The following is a 15649-nucleotide window of genomic DNA, read 5'->3' as shown; positions in this document are numbered from 1 at the left end:
GGGGGTAGGACGATACTTCCTACCATTAGAAGTGTATGGAAAATGAGGGGCATGGACGATACTTACTACCATTAGAAGTGTATTGAAAATGAGGGGCATGGGCGATACTTCCTACCATTAGAAGTGTATTGAAAATGAGGGGCATGGAAAATACCCCTCCCAGTCTTTTAACTTTTAAAGTAAAGTATGGAGTAAACTACACCAATGCAATGCACTAAATAATTAATTCACTCCTAAAATCAATCTTGAAATTAAATTAGAATTTAATTAAAGTTTGATTAAATTTGTGTTTAAAAATCATTAAGAAAAGGGATATTGATATTAATATAATATATGATTATTTTTCAGACAGTTTTACACGCGGGCACAATCACATTTGCCACAAATTAAGATTTTCTATTCCCTCTATCTTTGTAACCTGATGGTGTAAACCATTAACATTTCGAACTTGGATTATGTTTCGCTACAATCAGCGCTTAACAAAATCAAGAAACTTAAACAAAAAGAAAAACTATGCCTTTACCTATAACTCATATCGAAGAAAGAGGTTCTATACCCTGTGACGGCAATCTTCCAATTTACGAACTCGGAAACTTTTATCCAAGTGCTGCCATTCTATCTGGAAGACGTCTCACTTATCAGGTCAAAACTAAACAGGCAGAGAAAGGTTTAGTTTGACAATAGAATAACCCATAAAAGGGTTGATTTAGAAAAAGATAATATCAAAAATATAAAAACGATTCTTCGACAAAAACCGCAAGAAAATTTCCCGGTAAAACTCAAAATATTTCGCGGCATTTGCGCATTTAGAGAGCCTCTTAACACAAACGTTTTCAAAAGTCGTCGTCCAGCAATAAACCCCTTTTACCTCGGTGGATCTCCATCGATATAAGGTTAAACATCAGCATATCATCTCAAGCATTTATACTTAATTCTGAAAGAAAGAAAGAGTTGTCGAACCAATGAACCTGAATCTATCCATACAAGTATAATGTATCACAGATAACTAACTACTGACACGTATTCAGATTCGACTCTCTCTCTCTTTCTTGCGACAGCCAATCAAATCCCTCCACACAGATGTTCGGTCCCTGGAATTGCTTTTGTAGAAAATACTTAACATCCGCGAAACAGATTATGGGGGGGAGAAGATTTGAGAACGATATGCAAAAAGAGTCTCTCTAATACACGCACCGGATCATACTTACAGTATTCCAACGCAATTATCAATACTTAGACACAGGAAATTACTGAAACATCAGTAATTGTTGACTAGACAACTTTCTTGTAAGGGTTGACATCGAACAACAGTACTTCCAGATCAGAAGACAACTCAGGCTCCTAGCTCTGACACGTTACTCCTTTTTTAAAAACCAACTATTCTCTTTCCAATAAATACTTTATTCCACTAAATATATTTGACACAACAGAAACTCATATGGAACTTTATTCNTATGTACTGTGGATCAAATATTTTTGTATCATCCAATGTTATAGGAGTAGGATAAACAGCAATTTCTGCCTCATCATCAGCTTTCAGACAGAAAATATTATCCTTGTATCTCAGCTTAGCAATAGGCAACTCACCATCATAATCATAGTCCAATTCTTGCGACACTAAACCAGAATAGATCGAATTGTGGTAATCAGTTACTAGTTTGGAAAAAAATACATTGATCATATTTATCTCTCCATGAACCAGTTTATTCACCTCAGTGAAGAGTGAATGGGGGCCACCATAACAGATATTTGAACCAAATTTGTCTGTCAATTGGCTGCGATAAACTGTCAATCCACATGGCAGTGACCACAAGGTTACAGGGTCTAAAGTAGCATCCTTGATACCAATTAATAAATTGATAGCAGAACCACCTATTGATTGAGGAAGCTTCTCTCCATCAGGTAATTTTTTACATGCTTGAACTTCCTGGTTCAATGCAGCTAAATCATAGGCAGGTAGATCTCCTGTGATTTTTTTTATACCTTGACAGTTTAGCTCATGATATTTGTTATCATTATCAGGACCTAGTATTACACTATACATTCCGTACTCAGTCCAAATTCTACTACCACCAACCACTCCTATAGGTACACTTTTGGGATTTAGCACCTTCAATTTAGCCCTCTCTGCTAAATCACCTTCAATTAAATGCTGATTAGCACCTCTATCATAAAAGGATAAGCAATCAAATCCTCGAAGGTTGAAGATTTGAAGTATGTAAGTTGCTTCTTCAAAACTTTCTCTTATTATATCCCTGCGATTGACATCAACAGCATTACCAGTCCGTGTATTGATTACTGGGACAACAGATCTGGGGTTAGGTGCACTTGAGAAAGTTGGCATTGTTAGAGATTCACCAATCTTGGAGCCTTTTTGTCCTTTGGTCATAGCAACCATTTTGGTTGTAGACGAAGAAATCAACGGTGCCATCATCTTTTGGTCGAATCCCTTTAAATACTTAGCTATGTCTTGTGCAAGTGAGGAACCACTTGGCTTAGTGTGATCACTAGACTTGCATATCAAGATATTTCTTTGAATGGAATTAGTAGAAACAATACAATCCTGACAAACCAGTCTGACAGGAACAGCAGCTATTCGATTACAAGAAGGCCGGCACTTGTCCCAGGGGCCCAGGCAGCAGAAACAGATCTTTGATCGACAAACACTCAACCTATCCTTCACAGTCATTTTAAAAAACTCTGTACAAGATCCAAGCTCATGATTGTGCTTAGAGATTGGGCATGGGAACATTAATTTGGGATCATACCACAGTTTGGCTGACTGTTCAGGAGGAGCAGCAGTCACTTGNAGGTGACCATTTGGTTGTCTGAAATCATAACCTTTGCTTTAGGTTTATCATTATAAACATTTTCATGAACATTAGCCGCAGATAACTTAGCAGCAGCAGTGAGATTCTTAAATGCAACTTGAACAAATTTCAACAAAATGTTAAATGCAGCCTCTCCTTCATAATCTTCTGCTTCTAATCCAATCTTCCCAATCTCCCCAAAGAACTCTTTGATGATTAGATGTGGAAGAGAGCGAACTACCAATGATAAAGACTCATGAGAGAAAGCATATCTGGCAATAGATTCCATGGGAATATTAGAAGTGTGATGAAGATTCTGAATTTCTGCTAATTTGGAATAGACCAAGCGAAGGTGATCAGCTTGTTTGCTTGGGGGGCAGGAATCCATGACTTTCTTGTCCTTGATTGTCGCTAGCTTGACTTCAATGATATGTTTGGCTTTGCCATATTTATTTATCAAGTGAGATCTTAGCAGTTCAAAATCAGTAGATATGAGTGCAACCTCCTGCTTGATTTTTTCATCCAAGTATGACCCAAAAAGCAATGTAGCCTTTTGGTCAGCAGTATGAGAGCATTTAGTCAGATCATCAAATGCTTTAAAGAAATCAAAAATTGTTTGAGAGCAATCACCAGTGAATTTCTTTAAACTAATACTGTCAATTAGTATCTTATTCTTATTGGATAATAAATGAAGCTGTCTAGTTCTGTAAAGCCTTTTCAAATCATTTATCCATGAATATGCTTTACTAGTTGAGTCTCCTAATAAATCAAGCAGTGAAGGATCATGATCTGGAATTTTTGAATACTGGATTGCATTATCTTCACTCTCCTTGGCTACCTTTGTGATATCTCTCAATACATTAGTATGTAGATCAATAATAATGACATCTGATAAATTATCCTCAATAACCTGAGATACCACAGAATTAATTTCTGATATAACTCGCCTTATCCGCCGCTCCTGAACTCTACCCAATGAAGATTCTGACACTGTTGAAGTCAATGATGTAGTTGAATTAGAGCGGATCAGATTTTCATTGATTCTAGAAGTGCCTTGTTGCTGAACGCGTACAGGTGATGAGTTATTGATCCTAATAGTAGAATTAGTGGCAGCCATATTAAATTGATGGTTAGAATCAATCCTTGATGTAACCCTAGGAGCATTCTCCATCACAGTTATTAGAGTAGGCATCATTGGCTCCTTAAGAGTACTTGTGTAAGTGTTATCAATTCCAAATATATCAGCAGCAGAGATTGAACTCATTGATGTTCTCGTTGGCATAGATGTGTAGATAGGGATATTGGTAATAGTTACACTGGAAGCAGGCTGTGTAATACTGGTAGATTCCATTGAACATGAGGGTCTATTAACGCCCGATTCCATGCTTGGTAAAGGAGTTCTATTCCATTGCAATGCATTATTTTCTAATGCAGCTAATCTGCTGTCCAAGTCAACTAACCATGTTGTAAGAGCATTAGCAGATAGCTTTGTTTCAGATGCAATTTGATTAAACCTATCAATTTTTACATTAGTATTCTCTATTCTACCTAGTATATCTAGATTATGGAGAGTAAGGCTATTACTAGTTGAAATAGTTTTCTTGGATAACCCAACCAATTCAGATTCTATGTTTTTTACTCGTGCTATCAAATCCAGGATTTCAGTTTTATCATTCAGCTTATTATTAAACTCTTGAATTGTGGCCAACTGTTGTACTATGATGTCTTGTTTTGGAATGCATCCTAACACAGATATAACTGTGTTTAATTTGGAAGTAATTTCAGAACTTAATTCATTGGAGTTAGCAGATCCAATATTATGCACTGCATTTAATAATCCAAGAGATAACTCCAATGATTCATCTATAGAGTTTGTATTAGACTGATCATTTGGTGTATTAATTTCATCTATACTCATTGGATCAAGTTGCTGAGCCAGATGGTGAGGCTGGGGTTGAATTCTTGCTATCTCATCTTGGTTTAATGATGAGGGTGAAATAGCATTATTCGGACATATGGGTAACTCACCTGGAAATTCCAGTGGTGCACTATACCTTAACTCCAAGCATTCCTTAAGCTTCTCTAATTTACTCAGGAAGTTAGGTTGATCTTCAATTAAACACCTGCGCTGCAAGCTTATTGTCCAAGAAGATAATCTCCTATACTCTTCCTCAGATAAACATTCCAAATTTTCACCATCATAGTCCAAAGGGGAGATCCAAGATTCAAGATTCTTAAAATCTCTAACAAGCTCAATAGAAGGCTGTTTAGTTTTGTTAGAATTTGTACCACCATTAAACACAGACATTTGACCATGACCAATTGGTGTTTCATTCCATGATTCATCTCGTAATTCTGACTGATTTGTCAGTGGGCTAGGAAATCCATAAAAAGGGGATTCCAAAGGGGATTCAGAAGTAGAAACTGGGATTACTATCTCCAAAGGATTACTTCCTGTTGGACAAGGAACAACTGGCTGACGGCGTGGATTATGGATGATTAAGCTTTGTTGATCAATGGCAAATCTAGTTAATCTATTCAAATTACTACTAGCCATTTTTATATATATACCCAGAGCATACAGAATGGATCAACCAGAATTTTTAAATTCCAGTGGATACATCAGATTGAAAGAAAAAATTAAGTTATAATGTACTACCTTTAAAATCAGCTAATATTAATGATAAAGTATAACAACTTGAAGATCAATATAGCTTTAATAAACCAGTTTAGCTATGGGTTTAGTACCCATCTGTTTTGTTTTATTAAGTATTGTTTTACATTTGCTTTGATAATAGCAAATACCTTGGCCCAGGCTCAGCTACCAAACTGCCTCTGTAGCTGCCTGCATATGATTTTGCAGCCCAGACCGACATTGTTGTCCACAATCTGTAATCAGCTCAAGTATAGGTATACTAAAATGTGACAGTGCTTAAACTAGTTTATAAAATAAAAAAGCACAGCCATAAACTGCAAAAAACCACAAACAAAACCAATATTTTCCATTTTGTTATGAACATAGCATCTGGCATTGATTTAATAAGCACTGGACCTTAATAAACTGCCAAATTGTAGCGTAAACCAGTTTTAGACCATTTTTAATTTGCAAAATTAGGATTTTAAAATCAATGGCTATTAATCCCACGATTTACTAAATTTTACAATCAGCACACAACTTCAGCACATCAGGTATTTTAACATCTGGAAACAGACATAGAAATACAAGAGTGCTTAACCAACAAAAAGAAACATATCAAGCTTTCAACGATTTTTCAAATCAAAGAAAACTGATATTGATCCACAAGCTTCACAGATATGTGCTGAACAATCTTCATAGATGAGAACATTTAATTTGCAGACACTTCAACCTGCAAAACACTTCAATGATAAGCAGGGTGGTTTGGTGTTTTAATGGATTTCATAATTATTAAACCACTCAGGAGTGAATTTTATTTTGAGAATATCAAATTATGGTAATTTTACAATCAGCACACAACTTCAGCACATCAGGTATTTTAACATCTGGAAACAGACATAGAAATACAAGAGTGCTTAACCAACAAAAAGAAACATATCAAGCTTTCAACGATTTTTCAAATCAAAGAAAACTGATATTGATCCACAAGCTTCACAGATATGTGCTGAACAATCTTCATAGATGAGAACATTTAATTTGCAGACACTTCAACCTGCAAAACACTCCCGCCAACAGAAAATCATCTATGAAGATAAACTGCCAAATGAACAATCAAACCATACCAACATAGCTATGTTCAAACAAAACTGACATGTTTATAAAAAAAAATATATAAAAATAATATAACTTGATAATTACAGATACAACTGAGCTTAGAAACCAGCATCCTCACACTCATCCACTACACGAGCGTAAAATGAACCTGGTATACGAAGATCCACTGGGTCTGGAATTGTGAGTACATGAACCTTTCTTTCACCTGAACCCCTGGATATGCCATCACAGTCAGCTACAACTCGAGAGTAAAATGAACCAGATACATGAAGATCAACTGGGTCTGGAATTGTGAATGTAGCTACTTCCAACCCATCTGAATTTCTAGACACCATGGCATTCTGTTCAACATTCCTATTCTTGTCTCTTGATATCTCCAACTCACAATCATCACTTAATCCAGGCTGGACCAGACCACCTGAACCAGAATCTACACTAAGACCATCTGGACAAGAACCAGCTTGGATCAAACGATTCTTTCTTGACTTCTTATACCTTTTGCGTCTTGCTCGCTGAGCATTAGTGATTGGTTTGCCAATTGGAGGAGCAGCAGTCACTTGACTTTCTAACTTGACTCTTTTTCTCAGGGGTTCACTTTCAAGTGACTCCAGATCACCTAATCTGCGTTTAGCTGCCTCAACCTGAGCCTCTAAAGTGACAATATCTAAACGGGCTTTCTCCGCAGCTTTGGTATGATAAGTAAGTATACGCTTCTCTGCCCAAGCACATTCAACGCTTGGTTCACACCCTGTAATGTTGATATAAAGATTACGTAAATCTTCATATCTACTATGTCTAGGAAACCAAAGCCTGTCTTCTCTCTTATCACCTCCTTCCTCAGACGCTCTACGGATTATGTTTAGTAAATCTCCAGGTTCACACAGTCTGCCCCACTCTAACAGCAACAACCTAGATGGTCTCCCTTGGCATTTTGCAATCTGGGAAATCTCTGAGTTCAGAATTCTACTAGGGTTGATACACATGACAGGATGAGATCGACTTGGATCAATGACTAAACCATCTGTCAGAGTTGGATCACTTGGATACTTAGTAGAAACAGATTGACCATAAGTTATCCACTTTAAAGTATCAGGGGAGAACACAATCATCTTGAATATGTTCTCTACGCCAGAAACCTCCAAATACTTCAATTGGTTGGCTTGGGCAATAATTGCTTTTCTAGTTGCAATCAAATATCTTGCTCCTCCAAACATTACAGTTGGGTTGACAGGAATAATCTTAGAAACCAATACTATTTTAATCCTTCACTGTCAAAAACTTAATCTGCAATATCACGTTTTTGAAATTAAATTTTAGAAGTGATGTAATATCAAGTATATGTAATTAAAACGTTTCGTGAGTGCCCTAAAATATACAACTTAAATTGCAAAAAATTTCAAAGTTTTTCCTTTATACTTAGTTAAACCGAAACATGGGTCCCAGCTGACAACCAGACGAATCTCGGATCGGACAATCTCGGAACTACACCCCACAACTGATAATTAACGGTAAAAAAGATTTCTAAAAAAGCTCCGTGGAAAACTGCCAGTTTGTAGTCACCCTCATTGGATCTTATATTTTCTTTTTGCACAGAAACCGAGGACGCGCACACGGACAACAACGGACTGTAAAGGTTTAACTGAATGAATCATATCTAATTTATATTCTCAGTAACAAAATGTCAAGTTTTAACACATGGTGCTCAAAACCGAAAGGCTTTTTAACGTAAATTTGAGGAACAAGTCTTTAGTTTCTAAAATATGCTCAAAACCCGATGTACATACTCATTGATAAAATCGCGAGATATTGAATTATTAAAATCAAAGATCTAACTTAAACATCTCAACGTTTAAACTATATTCTTGATTTCCAATGATAATTGAAATTACAAAATTTGAACCCAATCCACATGCCTAATTAAAATCCCGACGGACTTGCCTTCAAAGGAAAATGGAAGGGTTTTGTTTTCGATATTTTCCCTTTCTACATATTCTTCTCTTTACCTAGTTAAACCGAACCCGGGAAGATGAATGAGTGCGAGAATATCCTTGAATCTGTCGAACCTCAGATGATCTGGGGGACCTCATAGCTGTACTTCTCCGCGAAAAATAACGGTAAAAAATACATTTCCATAAGTCCCCGTGAAGACTGGATTCCCTACATCACTAATGGATTTTAAATCTTTTCTTTTATACAGAGAGCAGGGGTGTGCACCATTTTGGACTGTAAAGGTTGAAACTTTTGAACCGAAACTAATGTACACGCTATTTAATAAAATTTTAAGGTTTTAAACTATGTACGGGAACTAATTTTAACTTAAAGTCTACAATGTTAATTTTATAAATTCAAAAAAATATCTTTTTATCTTTTATCCTCTAATCCGATATCTCGGATATAAAAGTTTACTACTGCAATCCTGTCCCTATAAATAAATAATTTGAAATAATTTGTTGCAATCAATAAATCTTTTATTAATACTGTTCGGAAAATGATCCGTAACTAAAAGGACATGAGTCAAAAACTGAATCTCCCTTCTCATTCTGAATTTTATCCAAAAATAAACTAATTATCTTTTTTCTACTGAGACAGTCTTTTCACATAATCTCTTTGTCGATTTAACTTTAATTTAATAATCCTTTTTTGTATTTCTAAAATATTTGTCTGTATAAAAGGCCTGAATACTTGAATTATACATCTTCTCTTTCACCGCATAAGTACTACTATAAAAATCGTAACCATTCAGAAGTATATTTTGAAAAAGCGAATTGCACTCGAGACGACTTAAACACTACAAAATGCAAGCTTTTAACAAACTAAAACTAATAGTTTCTTTTAATTATTCAGTTTGAACTGAACTGAATTGCTCCTGGAACCAGCTGAAAACGGCGACAAGATGCAACGCCGAGACGCCGAAACGCCGAGAAACCAAGTAGTCACAAGATTGCTAACACACTAACTTAGCAGTTTTAAGAGGATACTAACGAACCTACAATGTTCGTATTTAGTATACCTTATGTAATGAATTTTTATGTTCCGCGTAAGATCCTGCTAAGGAAGTCGCAATAGTATTAAGACGAACCATCAATGTTCGCATATATTGCACTTCGGTCGGTCGAATAATTCTTAACTAATATTTTTTATGTTAGCAAGGAACTTTCAATGTTCCAAGCTAGTTCTATGTTTCAATGTTATACCTACTTTACATCAGCAAAGAACCTTCAATGTTCCAAGCTAGTATGTATTTTAATATCATAGTCCCTTATCGTCACGTCGACATATCGACTCCAAACAAATAGATAAAATAGCATGCAGCAAGGAACCATCAATGTTCCGCGCTAGTATGTTTTTTAATGATATAGCTTTTTAACTTCACTTTAAAAATGTAATGTATCCGTAAATTAACTCTTATATAACTCTCTCAAAAAAAAAATGTGTAAACGATTTTGCTGTAAAACTTTACTATTCTTAACTCATGTAAACCATTTTGTACAATTTAAAATAATCTCGATACGGAGATAATAAAAATATCTAGATCTTAAAAAAGATTAGTCACAGAATTGTAGCGGTGTGGATCGTGTCCTGGTTGAGACATTGATCAAATGATTGCTAGTCTATTTATTGGCATTACTAGCTAACGAGATCGCGCCCTGTGTAGTGGCCTTGATTATTCACGGGATTGTAGCTGTGTGGATCGTGTCCTGTTTGAGACATTGATCAATTGATTTCTAGTGTCTGTATTGACATCAGAAGCTAACTTATTTGCCTTATTATTTAGTATACCCTAAAAATACTAAAAACTAAAAAATATATCGACCCATCATATCGTCTAATTTAAATAGTTTTAGCTGAGTCGTCATTAAATCTCATTCTTATTTGGGAGGATAGCCATGAGGCATTGCATTTTATTTATTTCACTTTACTGGAATTATTTTTCAACTTTTAACTAGTTTTAAATAACAATAATTAGTTAAAAAGCCATATCTTTTTTTCCTACACTGCACATGGAGGTTTTTTTACTGTTTTGACAATACTTTGTCTTAGCAGTCAGAGAAAAGTTTACACCCTCTCTTGTCGTACAGTTTCCTTTTATCAGATCTCCTATGAATGTAGGACAAATACTGTAAGACGTACAAATGTAGAACAAATAAATGTAGGAGACATGACATGACAATGCTATCTTTAAATAGAAGGTTATTTGAAACGAGGACCACTTTAATTATTTATAATTTTGCATTATATCTATCAAACCTGAAAGATTAAATAATTTCTGACCTTGAACTTCAATGGTGTTAGTTGTAAAAGTTGAGAGCGCCCCTTTTAAAACTTTAGCTATAGTGGCAGGAATTAAGCTTGTAGACCACAATTACCCGATTCGTTAAACATTTGGTAGCTGTGATTAAGCTGCGATTTCCCAGGCTAGCTAGGCGAGGAATTCACAGCTAAAGCATATCTAGAAAATGTCTAACGAATCGGACAAATGTGTGTTCACTGTACACATGTACAGCTTACAAGATCTGGCTAATTTGCGGATTTTCTTGTTTATATGTTTGGCTCTTTTCTTGATAATTAGAGGTTTTGGAGTATTTTGGTCAGAATTTTTAAAGTTTTTTGATTTTACAGTAAAATATACTTTACTTTATTTTCAATTTATTAGTTTGTTAATTATGTGTTATCGTATTATTATTTTGCGGTTGTTAGAAATATAATTAGGAGATCAGTATTTAGAGGGAGTGACTTATCAACTTAGATTGATAAGGACTTTTCAGAATTTAAAGGTCAAATTCAAGAAACTTGTAGAGAACTTAAATGTTATTTATTTATAATACGGAATCAAATATAGATTTAATTTCTTGGCATATTCTAGAAGCTAGATTTATAGCTACGAGGTCACGAAGTCGTAGCAGTATTTCACATAAATTAGACCTCTTCTTTTAGACTAAGATTCTAGAGAGATGAAATTGTTCCTCCTTTTTTTCATAATATTTAATTGTAATACTTTAAACCAATAGAAATTTTATGTTTCCTGAGATTATTTGCTACTTTACCATTTATTATTAAATTAAAAAAAAATCTCTATTTTATCGAAAATCTTTTTTAATATTTAACGAAAATGAGGACGAAAAGATTGATTGATTGATAAATTTTTAATGGGCGGAAAAACGACCTAAAAGATAAAAAACTGCGAAACTTGTTTTCCTCTCAAAACCAATAAATAGTAAACAAAGATGGTATATTATTTCTATCAAATCATAAAATTTCATAAAGATCAGAGATGAAAGGAAATGTAAAAAGTGTATGCGGAAAATTTACAAGTTATTTTTAATTGTTTCAGCAAGGCTATCAATAAATAAATTTTACTTCCAACAGTTTTCAATCAACCCTGGCTTAACTACATGGTGTCCCACGAAACATGACAGTTGGTGAATAGTTTTGAATGTCTTCTTCCACATACTGTATTAGATATTAAAGACTTTTTGCAGTTTATTTCTTTAAAAAAATGCTTAACTCATATATTTTACTGTGAAATCAATTTTACTATAATACAACTGTCATGTAATAAAAGTTATTAGTCTCGTTAGTATTAAACATCTTATGAAACTATATGGAAGAAGACACTTTAAACTATGCACCAATTGTCATGTTTCGTGGGACACTCTGTAGTTGAAAAAATACAGTGAGAACCAGAAAACTGTAGAATAGGAAGACGACATTAAAGCAATACTGAAGTGCATTTTATGTCCTTACAAAGCAAATAGTTTTATTAAAGCAATTTCTAAGTAAAATAAATGGGTCTATTTTCACTTTATAATTGTTGTGCCTCTCAAGATTATTGGACTATTTAAAGACAGAACTTGAGTCTGCAGTCCACTTCCTATCTGGTTATCACTGTATAATACATAATACATTTTAAAATCACGACATTAAATTGTGCTAACTGTCATTAAATCAAAACTAACATCAATAAACACTATATACGCCATAGTTCTGCCTAAATGCGTCATAATTCTGCGCAGAACTCTGTCTAAGAACTGATTGGTCGCCGATGCTTGAAACCTGAACCAGCTCTCGTTAAATTATTTATAAACAATTCGAAAGCTCTAGAACAGGGGCAGAAAAGGGGAGAGGATTAACACACAATATCTCACCCCTGAAAAATTGCTCACCCCCTGGCCCCTGGGGGGAAGCCGTGCAGAAATTGGACTGAACATTCTGAGTTGGCTCACCCAAGTAAATTCAAGTATTCGCCCCTGTAAAGGGATAAAATAATTCACTATTTTCAAAATTTCAATTATTTCTGAATATATTGAAAAAAATATTTCAAATAAACGCTTGATCAACTTCCAAAGTCCGGTTTAGTACGTATAAGATTACTACCTGCCGGCTACGGTGGAAACCTCAATATAAAGTTGTAATTGTCATAAACTTATATAAATTTGTGAAAGCCAGCGGAGACTTTACATAAACCAATTTGTACTCTCATAAACTTATATAAATTTGTGAAAGCCAGCAGAGACCTTATAAACCAATTTTTACTCTTTACATGGTGCCTCAATAAACTTTAATGCTAAGTTAGAAGTTTTTTTAGATGGTTTTCTACAATTTATTGTCAAACAAAAATAAAAAAATTGGCGATTAGAAAAAAATTATTAAAAAACTGCGAGATATATATTTTGGTCGCCAAACGGCGATACAATTTACAGTGGTTTGCATGTAGGGTGTCCCAAAATAAAGTTAATCTACCCTCAATATCTTTTCCGTCTAGTTTTTTTGTGAGAACTCATATCAATTTTTTTCATTTTTCGGAGATTTTATGCTTTTTTAAATTACGAAGCTGTTATCTAATTGAATAACCATGGAAGATTGTATAATTCTAATCATTTTTAATTAGCTAGCTATCCTTCCTGCTTCTTGAGCCCTACCAATGAAAGTATGCCAAGAAACCCCATATCTATATAATTTAAAGATCTTTATATATATATATATATATATATATATATACATATATGATAACATAGAATAAAAAAAAATGTATTCGATTTTTTAAAATTGTTATTTTTAAAGTGTTTCTAAAATTCCACGGGCAACGCCGGGCACCTTAGCTATAGTCTTTGTTTATAAAAAGTGAACAGTATTTCCTGATGGGAGAAATATGAAAAACACCTCTGCCTTGAAGCACTGATGTTTGTTTATCTATATACTCCACTCACAAACATGTAAACAAATATGGGTTCCGGACTGGTTCCAGCTCACCTTACACTAAACTTCCGGTGTGTACTGCAGTAATCTGCAGTACACTGACCAAAAGTAAAGTGGGGTTTAGGAAAGAGTGGGACAGTAGACCTAATTAGATAAACATTTTCATGATCAAGAAAGAATTAGATATCCATGTTTTTAATTTTAACTTCATTTAATTGTGACAGCTAAAACGACGATAGCAGTCCCTTTAAGACTCATAAATACAGAATAAATATGTTGATCTATTTATTATGNTCATCAAGCATGGGGGGGTCAAGCTAAACATTTTAAAATTTCTTCAGTACAACTTCTATGGTTGATTATTTACATTTGACAAGAACATAAATGTTTAGAATTTCTAATATATAACTGGATAAATTTACATTTCTCATTCTTCTGCGTAAAACAAAAACAAGAGGAGTTACGAGGTCTCAAAGTTGAACCAGTAATGTTGCATTTGACCGACTGCTATTTTTTAATTGTATAAGTTATTTCGATACTTGAACATGAAATATAACTCATCTAAGCTAGTTCTTAGGTGGGACGCTTAGATAATTCCGTTTTCATTTTATCTGAAGTTTTATTTAGAAGTTTAAATGTCAGATTTGTTTAGGTTTAACCTTTCACTGACCAAACTTTCTGCTTTCTCTCTTTTTATTTATCTATTTATCTATTTATCTATTTATCTATTTATCTATTTATCTATTTTACTATTTATCTATTTATCTTTTATCTTTTTATCTATTTATTTATTTATTATCTATTTACAAATCTATTTCCAATTTATCTATTCAACTTTCTATTTTTGAAAATATATTTCGGTCTGTGTTGACCCTCTATAATTCTTGAAATTTGTTTCTATCATGAAGATTCAAAACAAACTTTCATTTATTCATCTATTCATCTTTCTATTTATATATATTTCATATATAAATCTATCTTACTTAATACAGTCTTTCCAAAATGTTTATATATTCTATATTAACGTGCAACATGAAAAAACGATATTCCTATTTAGTTAATGAAAATGTTCAATATTCTATCGTATTTATTAGTCGAATGCCTAACTACCATAATACCTATTAATGTTAAAAACAAGTTTATCTTTCTTCCTTTTACTTTTTCCTTTATTTTTTCTTCAATTCTCCATCCTTTCAATTCAACTTTCACCTCGTGTGCTTTCCTTTCTGGTTCTTTTCTTTCTTTTTACTTTCTTTCTTTATTTCTTCATACATGTTTTCATCCATCTCTTCTTATATCTTTCTTTTTATATACGTAAGTCCTTTCTCGCCCCCCCCCCATCCTCCCTTTCTCTCTAGTGCCTGGAACTGCTTGGATGTTTAAAGTATAAACAAACATCTCTTCAGCTCCAGAGCATGCCTCGTTAACATTTAAACATTGAAAACACTTCTCTCAGTCATGAGTCATATAGTCATATACTTTCCCTGACTAGTAAAAACATGAATATGCTTTTACTGTTCAATTAATAANGAGATTTGAAAACATGCCGTACGTTTTTTTGGCCCGAAAAAAAACTCAAGAATACGACTTTTACAGAAAAGAGATTTGTGGATTTCTATCGCTTAGTGAGAAAACATTCAATTCCAAAAAGAAAACACACCAAAGAAAGTTTTAATTGTGTATGCCTGTTAATCAAGTTTCATTGTCTCCCATGATTTGTTTTAAGATCAAAACGCAAGAATGATCAATAAAAGCCATTTTTTGATTAATTGGAGAGTGAATTTTTTCTCAGAAGTGTTTTTTTAAACATTAAGGTAAAAGTACTTTACCGATGTGAATCGTTTTTATTTGATTTTACTTCGTTTTAGAGGGGTTTTGAAGTGTTCTGGTC

The 15649-nt window shown here is 33.9% G+C and overlaps 3 protein-coding genes across 3 annotated transcripts; all 3 read right to left on the bottom strand.

Moving 5' to 3' along the window:
- Positions 1-1453: 1453 nt before the first annotated feature.
- LOC111704616 (uncharacterized) lies at positions 1454-2767 on the bottom strand (the record flags this gene model as incomplete). Its single annotated transcript, XM_023476905.1, is given in 1 exon segment — positions 1454-2767. A coding segment is annotated over 1 exon segment (1299 nt), but the record flags the coding sequence as incomplete, so codon positions are not given.
- A 35-nt stretch (positions 2768-2802) lies between these two features.
- Positions 2803-5913, bottom strand: LOC111704623 (uncharacterized). The gene is made up of 2 exons (XM_023476912.1): positions 5863-5913; positions 2803-5725 (listed from the first exon to the last, which is right to left on the bottom strand). Exon 2 carries the CDS (start codon positions 5365-5367, stop codon positions 2803-2805), a length of 2565 nt encoding a protein of 854 aa, XP_023332680.1. The 5' UTR covers positions 5368-5725; positions 5863-5913.
- A 190-nt stretch (positions 5914-6103) lies between these two features.
- LOC111704647 (uncharacterized) lies at positions 6104-7810 on the bottom strand. The gene is made up of 2 exons (XM_023476943.1): positions 6500-7810; positions 6104-6178 (listed from the first exon to the last, which is right to left on the bottom strand). Exon 1 carries the CDS (start codon positions 7773-7775, stop codon positions 6660-6662), a length of 1116 nt encoding a protein of 371 aa, XP_023332711.1. The 5' UTR covers positions 7776-7810; the 3' UTR covers positions 6104-6178; positions 6500-6659.
- Positions 7811-15649: the final 7839 nt, after the last annotated feature.

This window comes from Eurytemora carolleeae, unplaced genomic scaffold (genome assembly GCF_000591075.1).
Source record: "Eurytemora carolleeae unplaced genomic scaffold, Eaff_2.0 scaffold31, whole genome shotgun sequence".
NCBI classification, from domain to species: Eukaryota; Metazoa; Arthropoda; class Copepoda; order Calanoida; family Temoridae; genus Eurytemora; species Eurytemora carolleeae.
The sequence above is the reverse complement of the archived record's forward strand: the minus strand, read 5'-3'. Positions and strand labels throughout refer to the sequence as shown.